Here is a 24,001-nt window from a genome sequence, read left to right as displayed (position 1 = left end):
AAAACAGTATTATTTTTTTTTTTGCACATTTTAAATTTAAAATTTAAAAACATACCTTATATACATACATTTTGCTATGAGGCTCGAAATTCAGCTCAGGTGCATCCTGTTTTCATTGATCATCCTTGAGATGTTTATACAACTTTTTTGGAGACCACCTGTGGTAAATTCAATTGATTAGACATGATTTGGAAAGGGTCACACCTGTCTATAAAAGGTCCCACAGTTGACAGTGCATGTCAGAGCAAAAACTAAGCTGTGAGGTCAAAGGAATTGTCCGTAGAGCTCCGATACAGGATTGTGTTGACACAGATCTGGGGAAGGGTACCAAAACATTTCTGCAGCATTGGTGGTCCCCAAGAACACAGTAGCTTCCATCATTCTTAAATATAAGTTTGGAACCACCAAGACTCTTCCTAGAGCTGGCCGCCTGACCAAACTGAGTAATTGGGGAAGAAGGGCCTTGGTCAGGGAGGTGAGCTCTAGAGTTCCTCTGTGGAGATGGGAGAACCTTCCAGAAGGACAACCATATCTGCAGCACTCCACCAATTAGGCCTGTATGATAGAGTGGCCAGATGGAAGCACACGACAGTCCACTTGGAGTTTTCCAAAAGGCACCTAAAGACTCTCAGACCATGAGAAACAAGATTCTCTGGTCTGATGAAACCAAGATTGAACTCTTGGGCCTGAAGTAGTCACACTTTTCCTTGATTTGTAGCTTTGCAAATTCTTGGCATTCTCTCAACCAGCTTCACCTGGAATGCTTTTCCAACAGTCTCGAAGGAGTTCCCACAAATGCTGAGCACTTTTTGGCTGCTTTTCCTTCACTCTGCGGTCCAACTCATCCCAAACCGTCTCAATTGGGTTGAGGTCGGGTGATTGTGGAAGTCAGGTCATCTGATGCAGCACTCCATCATTCTCCTTGGTCAAATAGCCCTTACACAATCTGGAGGTGTGTTTTAGGTCATTGTCCTGTTGAAAAAGAAATGATAGTCCCACTAAGCGCCAACCAGATGGGATAGCGTATCGCTGCAGAATGCTGTGGTAGTCATGCTGGTTAAGTGTGCCTTGAGTTCTAAATAAATCATCACAGACAGTGTCACCAGTATCCCCTCACCATCACACCACCACCTCCATGCTTCACGGTGGGAACATGTGGAGATCATCCGTTCACCTACTCTGCTTCTCACGAAGACACTGCGGTTGGAACCAAAAATCTCAAAGGACAGATTTCCACTGCTTGTGTTTCTTTGCCCTAGCAAGTGTCTTCTTATTATTGGTGTCCTTTAGAAGTGGTTTCTTTGCAGCAATTTGACCACGAAGGCCTGATTCACGCAGACTCCTTTGAACAGTTGATGTTGAGATGTCAGAACTCCGTGAGGCATTTATTTGGGCTGCAATCTGAGGTGCAGTTAACTCTAACTTGTCCTCTGCAGCAGAGGTAACTCTGGGTCTTCCTTTCCTGTGGTGGTCCTCATGAGAGCCAGTTTCATCATGGCGCTTGGCGTTTTTTGCGACTGAACTTGAAGAAACTTGAAATGTTCGATATTGACTGACCTTCATGTCTTAAAGTAATGGACTGTTGTTTCCTTTTGCTTATTTGAGCTGTTCTTGCCATAATGTGGACTTGGTCTTTTACCAAATAGGGCTATCTTTTGTATACCACCCCTACCTTGTCACCACACAACTGATTGGCTCAAACGCACTAAGGAAAGAAATTCCACAAATGGACTTTTAACAAGGCAGTTAATTGAAATGCATTGGTTGAGAGAATGCCAAGAGTGTGCAAAGCTGTCATCAAGTGAAAGGGTGGCTACTTTGAAGAACCTCAAATATAAAATATACTTTGATTTGTTTAACACTTTTTTGGTTAATACATGATTCCATCATTTTGATGTCTACACTATTATTCTACAATGTGGAAAATAGTAAAAAATAAGAAAAACACTAATGAGTTGGTGTGTCTAACTTTTGACTGGTACTGTATGTGGACACCCCTTCAAATGAGTGGATTCTGCTATTTCAGCCACACCTGTTGCTGACAGTTGTATAAAATCAAGCACACAGCCATGCAATCTCCATAGACAAACATTGGCATTGGAATGGCCTTACTGTGGAGCTCAGTGATAGCATGCTACCTTTCCAACAAGTCAGTTAATCTAATTTCTTCCCTGCTAAAGCTGCCCCGGTCAACTATAAGTACTGTTATTGTGACATGGAAATGTCTAGGAGCAAGAACGGGACAAGCTCACAGAACGGGACAGTACTGAGTAAATGGTCTGAATACTTATGTAAATGTTTCTGTTTTTTTTAAAACAGTTTTTGCTTTGTTATTATTGGGTATAGTGTGTAGATTGATGAAGGGGGAAAAATTATTTGATCAACTTTAGAATAAGGCTGTAATGTAACAAAATGTGGAAAAAGTCAAGGGATCTGAATACTTTCCGAATGCACTGTATCTCATTGGGCTGTGTGTATATTTAGAAATTGGCCTATTGTAAATGTGTATTATTGTAGCGTCACCATCTTTATTGCAAAAAATAAATACAAATACATACAACTTTAAGGTACATAGTCATTTGACAGAGGTAATAACCTGCTCATTGATCAGCACGGCAATTGATCAAACTGAACCATGTTTGCAGAACAAGTGTTTCTGAGCTTATGTAAATATTACACAGGTAAGCTAACGGTTCCAGAAATCAGGAATGCAGACAGGCTCTATAGACCTCTATATATATGAGTGACTGTGCTCAAACACAACAACTGTTGTGATAAAATAAAGGTTTAAGGAAATACCGGCAGGCATCACTTTACTACAAGCATAACAACTTGCCCAAAGTATCCTATCATACCATTTTAAAACGATTGAAAAGGTAGCGGACTGGGATTAGTATGGTGTGTGAAGAATCCAATACTTTAAATTGTATGTGGTACAAATCACATTATTGTGGGAGCACCTCCTCTAAGAGTCTGAATTAGGCTGTTTGAGAGGGTTTGAATCCTACGCAACCTTCCTACACATAGTTTGAAGTACAATAGACCAACGTAACTACTGTAGTAGGTCAAAGCTGTGTGCTGGAAAACCTTGGTAGAGCATGGGTGAAGAAGCTGTGTGCTGGAAAACCTTGGTAGAGCATGGGTGAAGAAGCTGTGTGCTGGAAAACCTTGGTAGAGCATGGGTGAAGAAGGCATTGTGGTGCTCGTGTATTTGCTTGCTTTTTCGGCTTCAGACAAATCCCTACTTCTCACTTAACACTGTTTTTTGTTTTTAATACAGTAGTCATTCTTGCTGAGTTTCGAACGGTGACACTGAAATATGGCACAGGATAGAATGTTGACTCTGAGGTTTGCTCCCTCGTTTAGAACCTTCACCATCCTGGCATCGTCAACCTGGAGTGTATGTTCGAGACGCCAGAGAGGGTGTTTGTTGTCATGGAGAAGCTCCATGGAGACATGTTGGAGATGATCCTGTCCAGTGAGAAGAGCAAGCTCCCAGAACGCATCACCAAGTTCCTGGTCACACAGGTCTGTTTCTTTCTCCCATTCTTGCTTGCTCTACTTTTCTCTTATCTCATCTCTAACTCCCCCTCTATCTCTCTGTCCTTGCTCACTTTCTTTCTCCCTCTTTTCCTCCCTCTCCCTTTCTCTATATAATCTGTAGTAGACTCAAGCCCGGGCCTATTTATTCTTGCGGTGTGTGGATATGGGGGGGATTGTTTACGGGGAGCGCTGGTCTGGATGGCATCATCGCTGTGTCCCTCCCGGTGGATTACAGCCTGCGGTGGCATAGTGGTGCGCTGCTCTGCTCTGCTCTGTGGGCTAATTAGAAGAGAGGGGCCCCGGGGCCAAACACGAGCTGGTCCATTAGGCATGGCTCTGATGTGGTTTATCAGGGCTTTGTCAAAGTCAGGAGTCGGGCAGCAGTGTGGAGTGTTTAGAGGACCTCAGCTAAACATGCTTGCAGCGGTAGCAACTACAGTTTATGCTTACACTACAGCAGAGATGAGATCATGTCTCCATATGGAACCTAAGAAAGTGACCAACCTAGAAATAGCTTAGTTAACTACTAAAATACTAATTGCAACTCCCATTATTTAGACATTATATTTTATGAGTGAGTCCATAAGGTTGTATGAATGGGTCATTGTGTGGTATGATGTGGTTTGATATAGCTAACCCCATGGGCTTTGGGCTATGTTCTGTAACAGATCCTGGTGGCTTTGAGACATCTGCATTTCAAGAATATCGTCCACTGTGACCTGAAGCCTGAGAATGTGCTGCTGGCCTCAGCAGAACCCTTCCCTCAGGTAACAACCAGTAATCTGTCTAGTAAAATATTTATTGTATGTGTATAAAATGTGTGGAGGAGACAATGTAGCATTCTCATGTGTGTGTTTGTTTTTGTCCTGGCAGGTTAAACTGTGTGACTTTGGCTTTGCCCGTATCATTGGTGAGAAGTCGTTCAGGCGTTCGGTGGTGGGTACCCCAGCCTACCTGGCCCCAGAGGTGCTGCGTAGTAAGGGCTACAACCGCTCCTTGGACATGTGGTCAGTGGGGGTCATCATTTACGTCAGCCTTAGTGGCACCTTCCCCTTCAACGAGGACGAGGACATTAACGATCAGATCCAGAACGCTGCCTTCATGTACCCACCCCAGCCATGGAAGGAGATCTCTGCAGACGGTAGGAAGGAAGGAAGGAAGGCAGGCTGTTTAATAATATTTAAATGCATGAATGCTAAGTGACGACACACATCTCTGTAAAGTGTGTAATGTAACTACAGATGTAATTTGATCGCCCTGATGCAGGAGAGCTTTCCTGCAATGCATGAAATGTAAAACTAGTGTATTTGAGGTTTAAAAAGCCGTCTAGAGTTTGTTTTTTCCACTTTGACATTTCTGACTTGATTTTCCCTTACAAAAAATGTATCAACCACTATAAAAATGTCCATTAATTATAATCCACATAATAATTCACATTTCCTGCTGTAGGACAAGGGTTTTGCAAACTCGGTCCTGCCCCCCCACCCCCACCACCACCAAGTTGAACTATGATTTCTAATATACAGTAGTGTAGGCCTATGTGGGGGATATTTAGATGGGGCTGCAGGGAGATTTGTCAGTGAATCATGTAAACCACACAGGTCAAAGAGCCACAAGGTCTGAAACCCACGCTGGTAGACGTGTGGGTAGAGAGACAGCACTGATGTTGCATGTCTACCTCAATTGGAGACTAACATTACATCTCTATTCCTCTCACAGCTACTGATCTCATTAATAACCTCCTACAAGTGAAGATGAGGAAGCGGTACAGTGTGGACAAGTCTCTCAGCCATCCTTGGCTACAGGTAATAAATATTAGCCTAATTATACTGTAAGCAGTGCATAGGCACATCTAACAAAACATTTCCACACGTTTCATAATGTGACTTAGAAAAGGGCAGACATTGTATTGGATCCCTGCTATAACTCCTGTTCCTCTCTCTCTTTCAGGACTACCAGACATGGCTGGACCTCAGGGAGTTTGAAACACGGCGTGGCGAGCGTTACATCACTCACGAGAGTGATGATGGGCGTTGGGAGGAGCATGCAGACGAGCACAGCCTGATCCACCCAAAACACTTCATCATGGCACCCAACCTGGACGATATGGAGGAGGACCCCTAGTGGCCTGTAGGACATGTTACTTGCTACAGGTGTCGTCAAGAGGAAAACCATAGGAACCTCTGCAGGTTATGGACCTTTGGAAGCATTCCCTTTAAAAATGGTTGGGAAAGGATCAGACACCCATGTGCAGGGGCTGTGTGACAGGGAGACATTCTGACCCAAGACTCTATGGTTAGACACTGCCACAGGGAACAGACAGGTGGCACTGTGGAGGCGTCTGACTCTATGACACGGCAGTGTAACCAAAAACGTGACATTTTTTTATTTTTTATGTTGTAGAATCTATGTAATTCTATGATGAAGCTTAATTTCATTGCTCCTTTAAGGAAATGCATCATTATTGCAAGGCAAATGACAATTAAGAAATACAATTTCCTCAACATAGGGAGTGAAAGTAATGGTATGCTATTCTACCTGTGAAGGGCTTACAGAGTGAGCTTAAAGGGCACTTTTTACAAGGGATTTATATCCACAGAAAGATTGGAATGCTTAGGTATTTGCAAACATAACTTTGTGCTTATACCAATATTGTTTTTAAAGTCCTTTGACGGTATGAAACTGGAACTCTCATGTGTATGTTATATTTGACTAATGGGGGTACATTTTTTGCACTATACTACCCTCCACCCTAACAATTTGAAGTTGAAAAGTTAGCGCTGCTACATCAGGTTCCCTGGAGAAAACTACCAGAGGACAGAAATGGTTGACTGCGTCTCAACTTGACGTTTGTGGTAAGAGCTTGATACAGTAATTCCTACAGTAGGTGAGTAGTATGAAGTTTGTGAAAAGGGCTGCAATACAAAGCCGTTAGTAGAGCACCAATCAAATAAGCAAGTCAATTTAAAATCTGAGGGACAAAAGACTCCAACTCATTGATATTATAGATTTTTTCCTGTTTTTTCATAGCCCATGACCAAATAACTAATCGTTTTTTATAATGACAGTCTTATCATTGTGGCTCACTCTACTTCATTGACGAAATGGATTTACTACGTACATTCCATGCAGGGTTGAAAGCAAGACTGGTGATGGGACTACCACACCTTCAAGGTATTACAGTAGCTGTCTACTGTATGTGAAAGAGACTTGGTTGAACCAAGGCCACTCCAGGTCCTTGTATCAGGCTATGCCAGCTGAATAGGAGGGACTGAGAAATGGGCTTACTACGGGGTTTATCATGAGGGGGTCAAGCCTTCATTACAAGGGCTCCACCATGCCAATACCATGCATGGGTGCAAGGTATACAACATTGTTCTATCCGTTCATTTGAATTTGTGAAGCAAACGGAGAGATGAGAAACACATTTTACTCATTGGTGAGTGTTTGGAAAGAATAGCCTATTGTGAGCATCTTTTGTGTTTTTCTACATCTTCTACTTTCATGGAGTTGATCTTGAATATCACAGTGAATACAGCCCTAATTCTGGGATATGTCAGTGCAGTGCACTGTTGGTTTCTCAATTAACATTCCTGTACTGCTTTTGACTGCTTTATGTCTCCCCCAAGGTTACCAAAGTATGTTTCACCCGTAATTACACTTTGATTTGACGACCATTAACTACATTTCAACGCCTGTGTCCATCTCAAGCAGTCCCTATGCCCAGAGGAAGCTGTAGCCGAAAGCCTATGGTGTTAGTGGGCTATTAACTGGGAGGATAGATCCTGGTTCAGGCTCTACTGGTCGTTAATCTGGGAGAATGAAGGTGGATCTATTTGTATTTTCCTGTTCTTGTCTGTGTTGCCGCTGGATTGGCAGGTGTCAGTGTTTTGTATATTTTAGTACATACACATTTAATAAAACTCTACTTCTTTACATACCTATTGATTATCAGATTGTGTGTGTCATAAAACTAGACTTCTCCAATCTTCAAATCTAATCTAATTTCTCAGTTTAATCAACAACAAAAAATGGTTATTAAAGTTGTATTTATTTTTTACAAACAGAAGAAAAACAACAACATTGTACAGCATTAAAACATTGTGCATGAAATCCAGACAACTTGTTTCTATCAGTAATCCTATCAAGCATTTGTTCATAAGATGCTACAGTAGAAGTCGGAAGTTTACATACACTTAGGTTGGAGTCATTAAAACTTGTTTGTCAACCACTACAAATTTCTTGTTAACAAATTATAGTTTGGGCAAGTTGGTTAGGACATCTACTTTGTGCATGACACAAGTAATTCTTCCAACAATTGTTTACAGTATCACAATTCCAGTGGGTCAGGAGTTAACATACACTAAGTTGACTGCCTTGAAACAGCTTGGAAAATTCCAGAAAATTATGTCATGGCTTTAGAATCTTCTGATAGGCTAATTGACATCATTTGAGTGGATGTATTTCAAGGCCTACCTTCAAACTCAGTGCCTCTTTGCTTTGCATCATGGGAAAAGACCTCAGGAAAAGAATTGTGGACCTCCACAAGTCTTGTTCATCCTTGGGAGCAATTTACAAACGCCTGAAGGTACCACGTTCATCTGTAAAAGCAATAGTACGCAAGTATAAACACCATGGGACTACGCAGCCGTCATACTGCTCAGGAAGGAGACTCGTTCTGTCTCCTAGAGATGAACGTACCTTGGTGGGAAAAGTGCAAATCAATCCCAGAACAACAGCAAAGGAACTTGTGAAGATCCTGGAGGAAACCGATACAAAAGTATCTATATCCACAGTAAAAAGAGTCCTATATCGACATAAGCTGAAATGCCGCTCAGCAAGGAAGAAGACACTGCTCCAAAATCTACATAAAAAAGCCAGACTATGGTTTGCAACTGCACATTGGACAAAGATTGTACTTTTTGGAGAAATGTCGTCTGGTCTGATGAAATAGAACGGTTTGGCCATAATGACCATCGTTATGTTTGGAGGAAAAAGGGGGAGGTTAACAAGCCAAAGAACACCATCCCAACTGTGAAGCATGGGGGTAGCAGCATCATGTTGTGGGGGTGCTTTGCTGCAGGAGGGACTGGTGCGCTTCACAAAATAGATGGCATCATGAGGGAGGAAAATTACGTGGATATATTGAAGCAGCATCTCAAGACATCAGTCAGGAAGTTAAAGCTTGGTCACAAATAGGTCTTTGAAATGGAAAATGACCCCCAGCCTACTTCCAAAGTTGTAGCAAAATGGCTTAAGGACAACAAAGTCAAGGTATTGGAGTGGCCATTACAAAGCCCTGATAAAATAAAGGTAAGACTATGTAACAGAGTATCAACAGACCTCTGCCCTGTAAGACTATGTAACAGAGTATCAACAGACCTCTGCCCTGTAAGACTATGTAACAGAGTATCAACAGACCTCTGCCCTGTAAGACTGTAACAGAGTATCAACAGACCTCTGCCCTGTAAGACTATGTAACAGAGTATCAACAGACCTCTGCCCTGTAAGACTGTAACAGAGTATCAACAGACCTCTGCCCTGTAAGACTATGTAACAGAGTATCAACAGACCTCTGCCCTGTAAGACTATGTAACAGAGTATCAACAGACATCTGCCCTGTAAGACTATGTAACAGAGTATCAACAGACCTCTGCCCTGTAAGACTATGTAACAGAGTATCAACAGACCTCTGCCCTGTAAGACTATGTAACAGAGTATCAACAGACCTCTGCCCTGTAAGACTGTAACAGAGTATCAACAGACCTCTGCCCTATAAGACTGTAACAGAGTATCAACAGACCTCTGCCCTGTAAGACTGTAACAGAGTATCAACAGACCTCTGCCCTATAAGACTGTAACAGAGTATCAACAGACCTCTGCCCTATAAGACTATGTAACAGAGTATCAACAGACCTCTGCCCTGTAAGACTATGTAACAGAGTATCAACAGACCTCTGCCCTATAAGACTATGTAACAGAGTATCAACAGACCTCTGCCCTGTAAGACTATGTAACAGAGTATCAACAGACCTCTGCCCTATAAGACTATGTAACAGAGTATCAACAGACCTCTGCCCTGTAAGACTGTAACAGAGTATCAACAGACCTCTGCCCTGTAAGACTATGTAACAGAGTATCAACAGACCTCTGCCCTGTAAGACTGTAACAGAGTATCAACAGACCTCTGCCCTATAAGACTGTAACAGAGTATCAACAGACCTCTGCCCTGTAAGACTATGTAACAGAGTATCAACAGACCTCTGCCCTGTAAGACTGTAACAGAGTATCAACAGACCTCTGCCCTGTAAGACTGTAACAGAGTATCAACAGACCTCTGCCCTGTAAGACTATGTAACAGAGTATCAACAGACCTCTGGCCTGTAAGACTGTAACAGAGTATCAACAGACCTCTGCCCTGTAAGACTATGTAACAGAGTATCAACAGACCTCTGCCCTGTAAGACTGTAACAGAGTATCAACAGACCTCTGCCCTGTAAGACTATGTAACAGAGTATCAACAGACCTCTGCCCTGTAAGACTATGTAACAGAGTATCAACAGACCTCTGCCCTATAAGACTATGTAACAGAGTATCAACAGACCTCTGCCCTGTAAGACTGTAACAGAGTATCAACAGACCTCTGCCCTGTAAGACTATGTAACAGAGTATCAACAGACCTCTGCCCTGTAAGACTACGTAACAGAGTATCAACAGACCTCTGCCCTGTAAGACTATGTAACAGAGTATCAACAGACCTCTGCCCTGTAAGACTATGTAACAGAGTATCAACAGACCTCTGCCCTGTAAGACTGTAACAGAGTATCAACAGACCTCTGCCCTATAAGACTGTAACAGAGTATCAACAGACCTCTGCCCTGTAAGACTATGTAACAGAGTATCAACAGACCTCTGCCCTATAAGATTATGTAACAGAGTATCAACAGACCTCTGCCCTATAAGACGATGTAACAGAGTATCAACAGATCTCTGCCCTATAAGACTATGTAACAGAGTATCAACAGACCTCTGCCCTATAAGACTATGTAACAGAGTATCAACAGACCTCTGCCCTGTAAGACTGTAACAGAGTATCAACAGACCTCTGCCCTGTAAGACTATGTAACAGAGTATCAACAGACCTCTGCCCTGTAAGACTGTAACAGAGTATCAACAGACCTCTGCCCTGTAAGACTATGTAACAGAGTATCAACAGACCTCTGCCCTGTAAGACTGTAACAGAGTATCAACAGACCTCTGCCCTATAAGACTATGTAACAGAGTATCAACAGACCTCTGCCCTGTAAGACTGTAACAGAGTATCAACAGACCTCTGCCCTATAAGACTATGTAACAGAGTATCAACAGACCTCTGCCCTATAAGACTGTAACAGAGTATCAACAGACCTCTGCCCTGTAAGACTATGTAACAGAGTATCAACAGACCTCTGCCCTGTAAGACTATGTAACAGAGTATCAACAGACCTCTGCCCTGTAAGACTATGTAACAGAGTATCAACAGACCTCTGCCCTGTAAGACTATGTAACAGAGTATCAACAGACCTCTGCCCTGTAAGACTATGTAACAGAGTATCAACAGACCTCTCCCCTGTAAGACTATGTAACAGAGTATCAACAGACCTCTGCCCTGTAAGACTATGTAACAGAGTATCAACAGACCTCTGCCCTGTAAGACTATGTAACAGAGTATCAACAGACCTCTGCCCTGTAAGACTATGTAACAGAGTATCAACAGACCTCTCCCCTGTAAGACTATGTAACAGAGTATCAACAGACCTCTGCCCTGTAAGACTATGTAACAGAGTATCAACAGACCTCTGCCCTGTAAGACTGTGTAACAGAGTATCAACAGACCTCTGCCCTGTAAGACTGTAACAGAGTATCAACAGACCTCTGCCCTGTAAGACTGTGTAACAGAGTATCAACAGACCTCTGCCCTGTAAGACTATGTAACAGAGTATCAACAGACCTCTGCCCTGTAAGACTGTAACAGAGTATCAACAGACCTCTTCCCTGTAAGACTATGTAACAGAGTATCAACAGACCTCTGCCCTGTAAGACTATGTAACAGAGTATCAACAGACCTCTGCCCTATAAGACTATGTAACAGAGTATCAACAGACCTCTGCCCTGTAAGACTGTAACAGAGTATCAACAGACCTCTGCCCTATAAGACTATGTAACAGAGTATCAACAGACCTCTGCCCTATAAGACTATGTAACAGAGTATCAACAGACCTCTGCCCTATAAGACTATGTAACAGAGTATCAACAGACCTCTGCCCTGTAAGACTGTAACAGAGTATCAACAGACCTCTGCCCTGTAAGACTGTAACAGAGTATCAACAGACCTCTGCCCTGTAAGACTATGTAACAGAGTATCAACAGACCTCTGCCCTGTAAGACTGTAACAGAGTATCAACAGACCTCTGCCCTGTAAGACTATGTAACAGAGTATCAACAGACCTCTGCCCTGTAAGACTATGTAACAGAGTATCAACAGACCTCTGCCCTGTAAGACTATGTAACAGAGTATCAACAGACCTCTGCCCTGTAAGACTATGTAACAGAGTATCAACAGACCTCTGCCCTGTAAGACTATGTAACAGAGTATCAACAGACCTCTGGCCCTGTAAGACTATGTAACAGAGTATCAACAGACCTCTGCCCTGTAAGACTATGTAACAGAGTATCAACAGACCTCTGCCCTGTAAGACTATGTAACAGAGTATCAACAGACCTCTGCCCCTGTAAGACTATGTAACAGAGTATCAACAGACCTCTCCCTGTAAGACTATGTAACAGAGTATCAACAGACCTCTGCCCTGTAAGACTATGTAACAGAGTATCAACAGACCTCTGCCCTGTAAGACTGTGTAACAGAGTATCAACAGACCTCTGCCCTGTAAGACTATGTAACAGAGTATCAACAGACCTCTGCCCTGTAAGACTGTAACAGAGTATCAACAGACCTCTGCCCTGTAAGACTGTGTAACAGAGTATCAACAGACCTCTGCCCTGTAAGACTATGTAACAGAGTATCAACAGACCTCTGCCCTGTAAGACTGTAACAGAGTATCAACAGACCTCTTCCTGTAAGACTATGTAACAGAGTATCAACAGACCTCTGCCCTGTAAGACTATGTAACAGAGTATCAACAACCTCTGCCCTATAAGACTATGTAACAGAGTATCAACAGACCTCTGCCCTGTAAGACTGTAACAGAGTATCAACAGACCTCTGCCCTATAAGACTATGTAACAGAGTATCCAACAGACCTCTGCCCTATAAGACTATGTAACAGAGTATCAACAGACCTCTGCCCTATAAGACTATGTAACAGAGTATCAACAGACCTCTGCCCTGTAAGACTGTAACAGAGTATCAACAGACCTCTGCCCTGTAAGACTGTAACAGAGTATCAACAGACCTCTGCCCTGTAAGACTATGTAACAGAGATCACGACCTCTGCCCTGTAAGACTGTAACAGAGTTATCAACAGACCTCTGCCCTGTAAGACTATGTAACAGAGTATCAACAGACCTCTGCCCTGTAAGACTATGTAACAGAGTATCAACAGACCTCTGCCCTGTAAGACTATGTAACAGAGTATCAACAGACCTCTGCCCTGTAAGACTATGTAACAGAGTATCAACAGACCTCTGCCCTGTAAGACTATGTAACAGAGTATCAACAGACCTCTGCCCTGTAAGACTGTAACAGAGTATCACAGACCTCTGCCCTGTAAGACTATGTAACAGAGTATCAACAGACCTCTGCCCTGTAAGACTGTAACAGAGTATCAACAGACCTCTGCCCTGTAAGACTATGTAACAGAGTATCAACAGACCTCTGCCCTATAAGACTATGTAACAGAGTATCAACAGACCTCTGCCCTGTAAGACTGTAACAGAGTATCAACAGACCTCTGCCCTGTAAGACTATGTAACAGAGTATCAACAGACCTCTGCCCTGTAAGACTATGTAACAGAGTATCAACAGACCTCTACCCTGTAAGACTGTAACAGAGTATCAACAGACCTCTGCCCTGTAAGACTATGTAACAGAGTATCAACAGACCTCTGCCCTGTAAGACTGTAACAGAGTATCAACAGACCTCTGCCCTATAAGACTGTAACAGAGTATCAACAGACCTCTGCCCTGTAAGACTATGTAACAGAGTATCAACAGACCTCTGCCCTGTAAGACTATGTAACAGAGTATCAACAGACCTCTGCCCTGTAAGACTATGTAACAGAGTATCAACAGACCTCTGCCCTGTAAGACTATGTAACAGAGTATCAACAGACCTCTGCCCTGTAAGACTATGTAACAGAGTATCAACAGACCTCTCCCCTGTAAGACTATGTAACAGAGTATCAACAGACCTCTGCCCTGTAAGACTATGTAACAGAGTATCAACAGACCTCTGCCCTGTAAGACTATGTAACAGAGTATCAACAGACCTCTGCCCTGTAAGACTATGTAACAGAGTATCAACAGACCTCTCCCCTGTAAGACTATGTAACAGAGTATCAACAGACCTCTGCCCTGTAAGACTATGTAACAGAGTATCAACAGACCTCTGCCCTGTAAGACTGTGTAACAGAGTATCAACAGACCTCTGCCCTGTAAGACTATGTAACAGAGTATCAACAGACCTCTGCCCTGTAAGACTGTAACAGAGTATCAACAGACCTCTGCCCTGTAAGACTGTGTAACAGAGTATCAACAGACCTCTGCCCTGTAAGACTATGTAACAGAGTATCAACAGACCTCTGCCCTGTAAGACTGTAACAGAGTATCAACAGACCTCTTCCCTGTAAGACTATGTAACAGAGTATCAACAGACCTCTGCCCTGTAAGACTATGTAACAGAGTATCAACAGACCTCTGCCCTATAAGACTATGTAACAGAGTATCAACAGACCTCTGCCCTGTAAGACTGTAACAGAGTATCAACAGACCTCTGCCCTATAAGACTATGTAACAGAGTATCAACAGACCTCTGCCCTGTAAGACTGTAACAGAGTATCAACAGACCTCTGCCCTATAAGACTATGTAACAGAGTATCAACAGACCTCTGCCCTGTAAGACTGTAACAGAGTATCAACAGACCTCTTCCCTATAAGACTATGTAACAGAGTATCAACAGACCTCTGCCCTATAAGACTATGTAACAGAGTATCAACAGACCTCTGCCCTGTAAGACTGTAACAGAGTATCAACAGACCTCTGCCCTGTAAGACTGTAACAGAGTATCAACAGACCTCTGCCCTGTAAGACTATGTAACAGAGTATCAACAGACCTCTGCCCTGTAAGACTGTAACAGAGTATCAACAGACCTCTGCCCTGTAAGACTATGTAACAGAGTATCAACAGACCTCTGCCCTGTAAGACTATGTAACAGAGTATCAACAGACCTCTGCCCTGTAAGACTGTAACAGAGTATCAACAGACCTCTGCCCTGTAAGACTATGTAACAGAGTATCAACAGACCTCTGCCCTGTAAGACTGTAACAGAGTATCAACAGACCCCTGCCCTATAAGACTGTAACAGAGTATCAACAGACCTCTGCCCTGTAAGACTATGTAACAGAGTATCAACAGACCTCTGCCCTGTAAGACTATGTAACAGAGTATCAACAGACCTCTGCCCTGTAAGACTATGTAACAGAGTATCAACAGACCTCTGCCCTGTAAGACTATGTAACAGAGTATCAACAGACCTCTGCCCTGTAAGACTATGTAACAGAGTATCAACAGACCTCTGCCCTGTAAGTCTATGTAACAGAGTATCAACAGACCTCTGCCCTGTAAGACTGTAACAGAGTATCAACAGACCTCTGCCCTGTAAGACTGTGTAACAGAGTATCAACAGACCTCTGCCCTGTAAGACTATGTAACAGAGTATCAACAGACCTCTGCCCTGTAAGACTATGTAACAGAGTATCAACAGACCTCTGCCCTATAAGATTATGTAACAGAGTATCAACAGACCTCTGCCCTATAAGACTATGTAACAGAGTATCAACAGACCTCTGCCCTATAAGACTATGTAACAGAGTATCAACAGACCTCTGCCCTATAAGACTATATAACAGAGTATCAACAGACCTCTGCCCTGTAAGACTGTAACAGAGTATCAACAGACCTCTGCCCTATAAGACTATGTAACAGAGTATCAACAGACCTCTGCCCTATAAGACTATGTAACAGAGTATCAACAGACCTCTGCCCTATAAGACTATGTAACAGAGTATCAACAGACCTCTGCCCTGTAAGACTGTAACAGAGTATCAACAGACCTCTGCCCTATAAGACTATGTAACAGAGTATCAACAGACCTCTGCCCTATAAGACTATGTAACAGAGTATCAACAGACCTCTGCCCTATAAGACTATGTAACAGAGTATCAACAGACCTCTGCCCTGTAAGACTGTAACAGAGTATCAACAGACCTCTGCCCTGTAAGACTGTAACAGAGTATCAACAGACCTCTGCCCTGTAAGACTATGTAACAGAGTATCAACAGACCTCTGCCCTGTAAGACTATGTAACAGAGTATCAACAGACCTCTGCCCTGTAAGACTGTAACAGAGTATCAACAGACCTCTGCCCTGTAAGACTATGTAACAGAGTATCAACAGACCTCTGCCCTGTAAGACTATGTAACAGAGTATCAACAGACCTCTGCCCTGTAAGTCTATGTAACAGAGTATCAACAGACCTCTGCCCTGTAAGACTGTAACAGAGTATCAACAGACCTCTGCCCTGTAAGACTGTGTAACAGAGTATCAACAGACCTCTGCCCTGTAAGACTATGTAACAGAGTATCAACAGACCTCTGCCCTGTAAGACTATGTAACAGAGTATCAACAGACCTCTGCCCTATAAGATTATGTAACAGAGTATCAACAGACCTCTGCCCTATAAGACTATGTAACAGAGTATCAACAGACCTCTGCCCTATAAGACTATGTAACAGAGTATCAACAGACCTCTGCCCTATAAGACTATATAACAGAGTATCAACAGACCTCTGCCCTGTAAGACTGTAACAGAGTATCAACAGACCTCTGCCCTATAAGACTATGTAACAGAGTATCAACAGACCTCTGCCCTATAAGACTATGTAACAGAGTATCAACAGACCTCTGCCCTATAAGACTAGGTAACAGAGTATCAACAGACCTCTGCCCTGTAAGACTGTAACAGAGTATCAACAGACCTCTGCCCTGTAAGACTGTAACAGAGTATCAACAGACCTCTGCCCTGTAAGATTATGTAACAGAGTATCAACAGACCTCTGCCCTATAAGATTATGTAACAGAGTATCAACAGACCTCTGCCCTATAAGACTATGTAACAGAGTATCAACAGACCTCTGCCCTATAAGACTATGTAACAGAGTATCAACAGACCTCTGCCCTATAAGACTATATAACAGAGTATCAACAGACCTCTGCCCTGTAAGACTGTAACAGAGTATCAACAGACCTCTGCCCTATAAGACTATGTAACAGAGTATCAACAGACCTCTGCCCTATAAGACTATGTAACAGAGTATCAACAGACCTCTGCCCTATAAGACTATGTAACAGAGTATCAACAGACCTCTGCCCTGTAAGACTGTAACAGAGTATCAACAGACCTCTGCCCTATAAGACTATGTAACAGAGTATCAACAGACCTCTGCCCTATAAGACTATGTAACAGAGTATCAACAGACCTCTGCCCTATAAGACTATGTAACAGAGTATCAACAGACCTCTGCCCTGTAAGACTGTAACAGAGTATCAACAGACCTCTGCCCTGTAAGACTGTAACAGAGTATCAACAGACCTCTGCCCTGTAAGACTATGTAACAGAGTATCAACAGACCTCTGCCCTGTAAGACTATGTAACAGAGTATCAACAGACCTCTGCCCTGTAAGACTGTAACAGAGTATCAACAGACCTCTGCCCTGTAAGACTATGTAACAGAGTATCAACAGACCTCTGCCCTGTAAGACTATGTAACAGAGTATCAACAGACCTCTGCCCTGTAAGTCTATGTAACAGAGTATCAACAGACCTCTGCCCTGTAAGACTGTAACAGAGTATCAACAGACCTCTGCCCTGTAAGACTGTGTAACAGAGTATCAACAGACCTCTGCCCTATAAGACTATGTAACAGAGTATCAACAGACCTCTGCCCTATAAGACTATGTAACAGAGTATCAACAGACCTCTGCCCTGTAAGACTGTAACAGAGTATCAACAGACCTCTGCCCTGTAAGACTGTAACAGAGTATCAACAGACCTCTGCCCTGTAAGACTATGTAACAGAGTATCAACAGACCTCTGCCCTGTAAGACTATGTAACAGAGTATCAACAGACCTCTGCCCTGTAAGACTGTAACAGAGTATCAACAGACCTCTGCCCTGTAAGACTATGTAACAGAGTATCAACAGACCTCTGCCCTGTAAGACTATGTAACAGAGTATCAACAGACCTCTGCCCTGTAAGTCTATGTAACAGAGTATCAACAGACCTCTGCCCTGTAAGACTGTAACAGAGTATCAACAGACCTCTGCCCTGTAAGACTGTGTAACAGAGTATCAACAGACCTCTGCCCTGTAAGACTATGTAACAGAGTATCAACAGACCTCTGCCCTGTAAGACTATGTAACAGAGTATCAACAGACCTCTGCCCTATAAGATTATGTAACAGAGTATCAAACAGACCTCTGCCCTATAAGACTATGTAACAGAGTATCAACAGACCTCTGCCCTATAAGACTATGTAACAGAGTATCAACAGACCTCTGCCCTATAAGACTATATAACAGAGTATCAACAGACCTCTGCCCTGTAAGACTGTAACAGAGTATCAACAGACCTCTGCCCTATAAGACTATGTAACAGAGTATCAACAGACCTCTGCCCTATAAGACTATGTAACAGAGTATCAACAGACCTCTGCCCTATAAGACTAGGTAACAGAGTATCAACAGACCTCTGCCCTGTAAGACTGTAACAGAGTATCAACAGACCTCTGCCCTGTAAGACTGTAACAGAGTATCAACAGACCTCTGCCCTGTAAGATTATGTAACAGAGTATCAACAGACCTCTGCCCTATAAGATTATGTAACAGAGTATCAACAGACCTCTGCCCTATAAGACTATGTAACAGAGTATCAACAGACCTCTGCCCTATAAGACTATGTAACAGAGTATCAACAGACCTCTGCCCTATAAGACTATATAACAGAGTATCAACAGACCTCTGCCCTGTAAGACTGTAACAGAGTATCAACAGACCTCTGCCCTATAAGACTATGTAACAGAGTATCAACAGACCTCTGCCCTATAAGACTATGTAACAGAGTATCAACAGACCTCTGCCCTATAAGACTATGTAACAGAGTATCAACAGACCTCTGCCCTGTAAGACTGTAACAGAGTATCAACAGACCTCTGCCCTATAAGACTATGTAACAGAGTATCAACAGACCTCTGCCCTATAAGACTATGTAACAGAGTATCAACAGACCTCTGCCCTATAAGACTATGTAACAGAGTATCAACAGACCTCTGCCCTGTAAGACTGTAACAGAGTATCAACAGACCTCTGCCCTGTAAGACTGTAACAGAGTATCAACAGACCTCTGCCCTGTAAGACTATGTAACAGAGTATCAACAGACCTCTGCCCTGTAAGACTATGTAACAGAGTATCAACAGACCTCTGCCCTGTAAGACTGTAACAGAGTATCAACAGACCTCTGCCCTGTAAGACTATGTAACAGAGTATCAACAGACCTCTGCCCTGTAAGACTATGTAACAGAGTATCAACAGACCTCTGCCCTGTAAGTCTATGTAACAGAGTATCAACAGACCTCTGCCCTGTAAGACTGTAACAGAGTATCAACAGACCTCTGCCCTGTAAGACTGTGTAACAGAGTATCAACAGACCTCTGCCCTGTAAGACTATGTAACAGAGTATCAACAGACCTCTGCCCTGTAAGACTATGTAACAGAGTATCAACAGACCTCTGCCCTATAAGATTATGTAACAGAGTATCAACAGACCTCTGCCCTATAAGACTATGTAACAGAGTATCAACAGACCTCTGCCCTATAAGACTATGTAACAGAGTATCAACAGACCTCTGCCCTATAAGACTATATAACAGAGTATCAACAGACCTCTGCCCTGTAAGACTGTAACAGAGTATCAACAGACCTCTGCCCTATAAGACTATGTAACAGAGTATCAACAGACCTCTGCCCTATAAGACTATGTAACAGAGTATCAACAGACCTCTGCCCTATAAGACTAGGTAACAGAGTATCAACAGACCTCTGCCCTGTAAGACTGTAACAGAGTATCAACAGACCTCTGCCCTGTAAGACTGTAACAGAGTATCAACAGACCTCTGCCCTGTAAGACTATGTAACAGAGTATCAACAGACCTCTGCCCTGTAAGACTGTAACAGAGTATCAACAGACCTCTGCCCTGTAAGACTGTGTAACAGAGTATCAACAGACCTCTGCCCTGTAAGACTATGTAACAGAGTATCAACAGACCTCTGCCCTGTAAGACTATGTAACAGAGTATAAACAGACCTCTGCCCTATAAGATTATGTAACAGAGTATCAACAGACCTCTGCCCTATAAGACTATGTAACAGAGTATCAACAGACCTCTGCCCTATAAGACTATGTAACAGAGTATCAACAGACCTCTGCCCTGTAAGACTGTAACAGAGTATCAACAGACCTCTGCCCTATAAGACTATGTAACAGAGTATCAACAGACCTCTGCCCTATAAGACTATGTAACAGAGTATCAACAGACCTCTGCCCTATAAGACTATGTAACAGAGTATCAACAGACCTCTGCCCTGTAAGACTGTAACAGAGTATCAACAGACCTCTGCCCTGTAAGACTGTAACAGAGTATCAACAGACCTCTGCCCTGTAAGACTATGTAACAGAGTATCAACAGACCTCTGCCCTGTAAGACTGTAACAGAGTATCAACAGACCTCTGCCCTGTAAGACTATGTAACAGAGTATCAACAGACCTCTGCCCTGTAAGACTGTAACAGAGTATCAACAGACCTCTGCCCTGTAAGACTATGTAACAGAGTATCAACAGACCTCTGCCCTGTAAGACTATGTAACAGAGTATCAACAGACCTCTGCCCTATAAGACAATGTAACAGAGTATCAACAGACCTCTGCCCTGTAAGACTGTAACAGAGTATCAACAGACCTCTGCCCTGTAAGACTATGTAACAGAGTATCAACAGACCTCTGCCCTATAAGACTATGTAACAGAGTATCAACAGACCTCTGCCCTATAAGACTATGTAACAGAGTATCAACAGACCTCTGCCCTGTAAGACTGTAACAGAGTATCAACAGACCTCTGCCCTGTAAGACTGTAACAGAGTATCAACAGACCTCTGCCCTGTAAGACTATGTAACAGAGTATCAACAGACCTCTGCCCTGTAAGACTGTAACAGAGTATCAACAGACCTCTGCCCTGTAAGGCTATGTAACAGAGTATCAACAGACCTCTGCCCTGTAAGACTATGTAACAGAGTATCAACAGACCTCTGCCCTGTAAGACTGTAACAGAGTATCAACAGACCTCTGCCCTGTAAGACTATGTAACAGAGTATCAACAGACCTCTGCCCTGTAAGACTATGTAACAGAGTATCAACAGACCTCTGCCCTGTAAGACTATGTAACAGAGTATCAACAGACCTCTGCCCTGTAAGACTGTAACAGAGTATCAACAGACCTCTGCCCTGTAAGACTATGTAACAGAGTATCAACAGACCTCTGCCCTGTAAGACTGTAACAGAGTGTCAACAGACCTCTGCCCTATAAGACTGTAACAGAGTATCAACAGACCTCTGCCCTGTAAGACTATGTAACGGAGTATCAACAGACCTCTGCCCTGTAAGACTATGTAACAGAGTATCAACAGACCTCTGCCCTGTAAGACTATGTAAACAGAGTATCAACAGACCTCTGCCCTGTAAGACTATGTAACAGAGTATCAAACAGACCTCTGCCCTGTAAGACTGTAACAGAGTATCAACAGACCTCTGCCCTGTAAGACTATGTAACAGAGTATCAACAGACCTCTGCCCTGTAAGACTATGTAACAGAGTATCAACAGACCTCTCCCCTGTAAGACTATGTAACAGAGTATCAACAGACCTCTGCCCTGTAAGACTATGTAACAGAGTATCAACAGACCTCTGCCCTGTAAGACTATGTAACAGAGTATCAACAGACCTCTGCCCTGTAAGACCGTAACAGAGTATCAACAGACCTCTGCCCTGTAAGACTGTGTAACAGAGTATCAACAGACCTCTGCCCTGTAAGACTATGTAACAGAGTATCAACAGACCTCTGCCCTGTAAGACTGTAACAGAGTATCAACAGACCTCTGCCCTGTAAGACTGTGTAACAGAGTATCAACAGACCTCTGCCCTGTAAGACTATGTAACAGAGTATCAACAGACCTCTGCCCTGTAAGACTGTAACAGAGTATCAACAGACCTCTGCCCTGTAAGACTATGTAACAGAGTATCAACAGACCTCTGCCCTGTAAGACTATGTAACAGAGTATCAACAGACCTCTGCCCTATAAGACTATGTAACAGAGTATCAACAGACCTCTGCCCTGTAAGACTATGTAACAGAGTATCAACAGACCTCTGCCCTGTAAGACTGTAACAGAGTATCAACAGACCTCTGCCTGTAAGACTGTGTAACAGAGTATCAACAGACCTCTGCCCTGTAAGACTATGTAACAGAGTATCAACAGACCTCTGCCCTGTAAGACTGTAACAGAGTATCAACAGACCTCTGCCCTGTAAGACTATGTAACAGAGTATCAACAGACCTCTGCCCTGTAAGACTGTAACAGAGTATCAACAGACCTCTGCCCTGTAAGACTATGTAACAGAGTATCAACAGACCTCTGCCCTGTAAGACTGTAACAGAGTGTCAACAGACCTCTGCCCTATAAGACTGTAACAGAGTATCAACAGACCTCTGCCCTGTAAGACTATGTAACGGAGTATCAACAGACCTCTGCCCTGTAAGACTATGTAACAGAGTATCAACAGACCTCTGCCCTGTAAGACTATGTAACAGAGTATCAACAGACCTCTGCCCTGTAAGACTATGTAACAGAGTATCAACAGACCTCTGCCCTGTAAGACTGTAACAGAGTATCAACAGACCTCTGCCCTGTAAGACTATGTAACAGAGTATCAACAGACCTCTGCCCTGTAAGACTATGTAACAGAGTATCAACAGACCTCTCCCCTGTAAGACTATGTAACAGAGTATCAACAGACCTCTGCCCTGTAAGACTATGTAACAGAGTATCAACAGACCTCTGCCCTGTAAGACTATGTAACAGAGTATCAACAGACCTCTGCCCTGTAAGACCGTAACAGAGTATCAACAGACCTCTGCCCTGTAAGACTGTGTAACAGAGTATCAACAGACCTCTGCCCTGTAAGACTATGTAACAGAGTATCAACAGACCTCTGCCCTGTAAGACTGTAACAGAGTATCAACAGACCTCTGCCCTGTAAGACTGTGTAACAGAGTATCAACAGACCTCTGCCCTGTAAGACTATGTAACAGAGTATCAACAGACCTCTGCCCTGTAAGACTGTAACAGAGTATCAACAGACCTCTGCCCTGTAAGACTATGTAACAGAGTATCAACAGACCTCTGCCCTGTAAGACTATGTAACAGAGTATCAACAGACCTCTGCCCTATAAGACTATGTAACAGAGTATCAACAGACCTCTGCCCTGTAAGACTATGTAACAGAGTATCAACAGACCTCTGCCCTGTAAGACTGTAACAGAGTATCAACAGACCTCTGCCCTGTAAGACTGTGTAACAGAGTATCAACAGACCTCTGCCCTGTAAGACTATGTAACAGAGTATCAACAGACCTCTGCCCTGTAAGACTGTAACAGAGTATCAACAGACCTCTGCCCTGTAAGACTATGTAACAGAGTATCAACAGACCTCTGCCCTGTAAGACTGTAACAGAGTATCAACAGACCTCTGCCCTGTAAGACTATGTAACAGAGTATCAACAGACCTCTGCCCTGTAAGACTATGTAACAGAGTATCAACAGACCTCTGCCCTGTAAGACTGTAACAGAGTATCAACAGACCTCTGCCCTGTAAGACTGTGTAACAGAGTATCAACAGACCTCTGCCCTGTAAGACTATGTAACAGAGTATCAACAGACCTCTGCCCTGTAAGACTGTAACAGAGTATCAACAGACCTCTGCCCTGTAAGACTGTGTAACAGAGTATCAACAGACCTCTGCCCTGTAAGACTATGTAACAGAGTATCAACAGACCTCTGCCCTGTAAGACT

At 43.1% G+C, this 24,001-nt stretch overlaps 1 protein-coding gene across 3 annotated transcripts in view; it reads left to right on the top strand.

Annotated features, from left to right (window-relative positions):
* The window catches only part of LOC109894596 (serine/threonine-protein kinase D3), a 69,425-nt gene extending 61,942 nt beyond the window's left edge, over nucleotides 1–7,483 (top strand). For all 3 annotated transcript variants that reach the window (XM_031829059.1, XM_031829058.1, XM_031829057.1), the window contains exons 14-18: nucleotides 3,367–3,528; nucleotides 4,212–4,310; nucleotides 4,417–4,684; nucleotides 5,263–5,348; nucleotides 5,494–7,483. In XM_031829059.1, coding sequence (XP_031684919.1) covers nucleotides 3,367–3,528; nucleotides 4,212–4,310; nucleotides 4,417–4,684; nucleotides 5,263–5,348; nucleotides 5,494–5,667 — 789 coding nt within the window. In that variant the 3' untranslated portion in view covers nucleotides 5,668–7,483. The remainder of the gene's footprint in view (nucleotides 1–3,366; nucleotides 3,529–4,211; nucleotides 4,311–4,416; nucleotides 4,685–5,262; nucleotides 5,349–5,493) is intronic.
* Nucleotides 7,484–24,001: the final 16,518 nt, after the last annotated feature.

This window comes from Oncorhynchus kisutch, linkage group LG7 (assembly GCF_002021735.2).
Source record: "Oncorhynchus kisutch isolate 150728-3 linkage group LG7, Okis_V2, whole genome shotgun sequence".
Taxonomy (NCBI): domain Eukaryota; kingdom Metazoa; phylum Chordata; class Actinopteri; order Salmoniformes; family Salmonidae; genus Oncorhynchus; species Oncorhynchus kisutch.
This window is presented reverse-complemented; position numbering and strand designations above follow the sequence as displayed.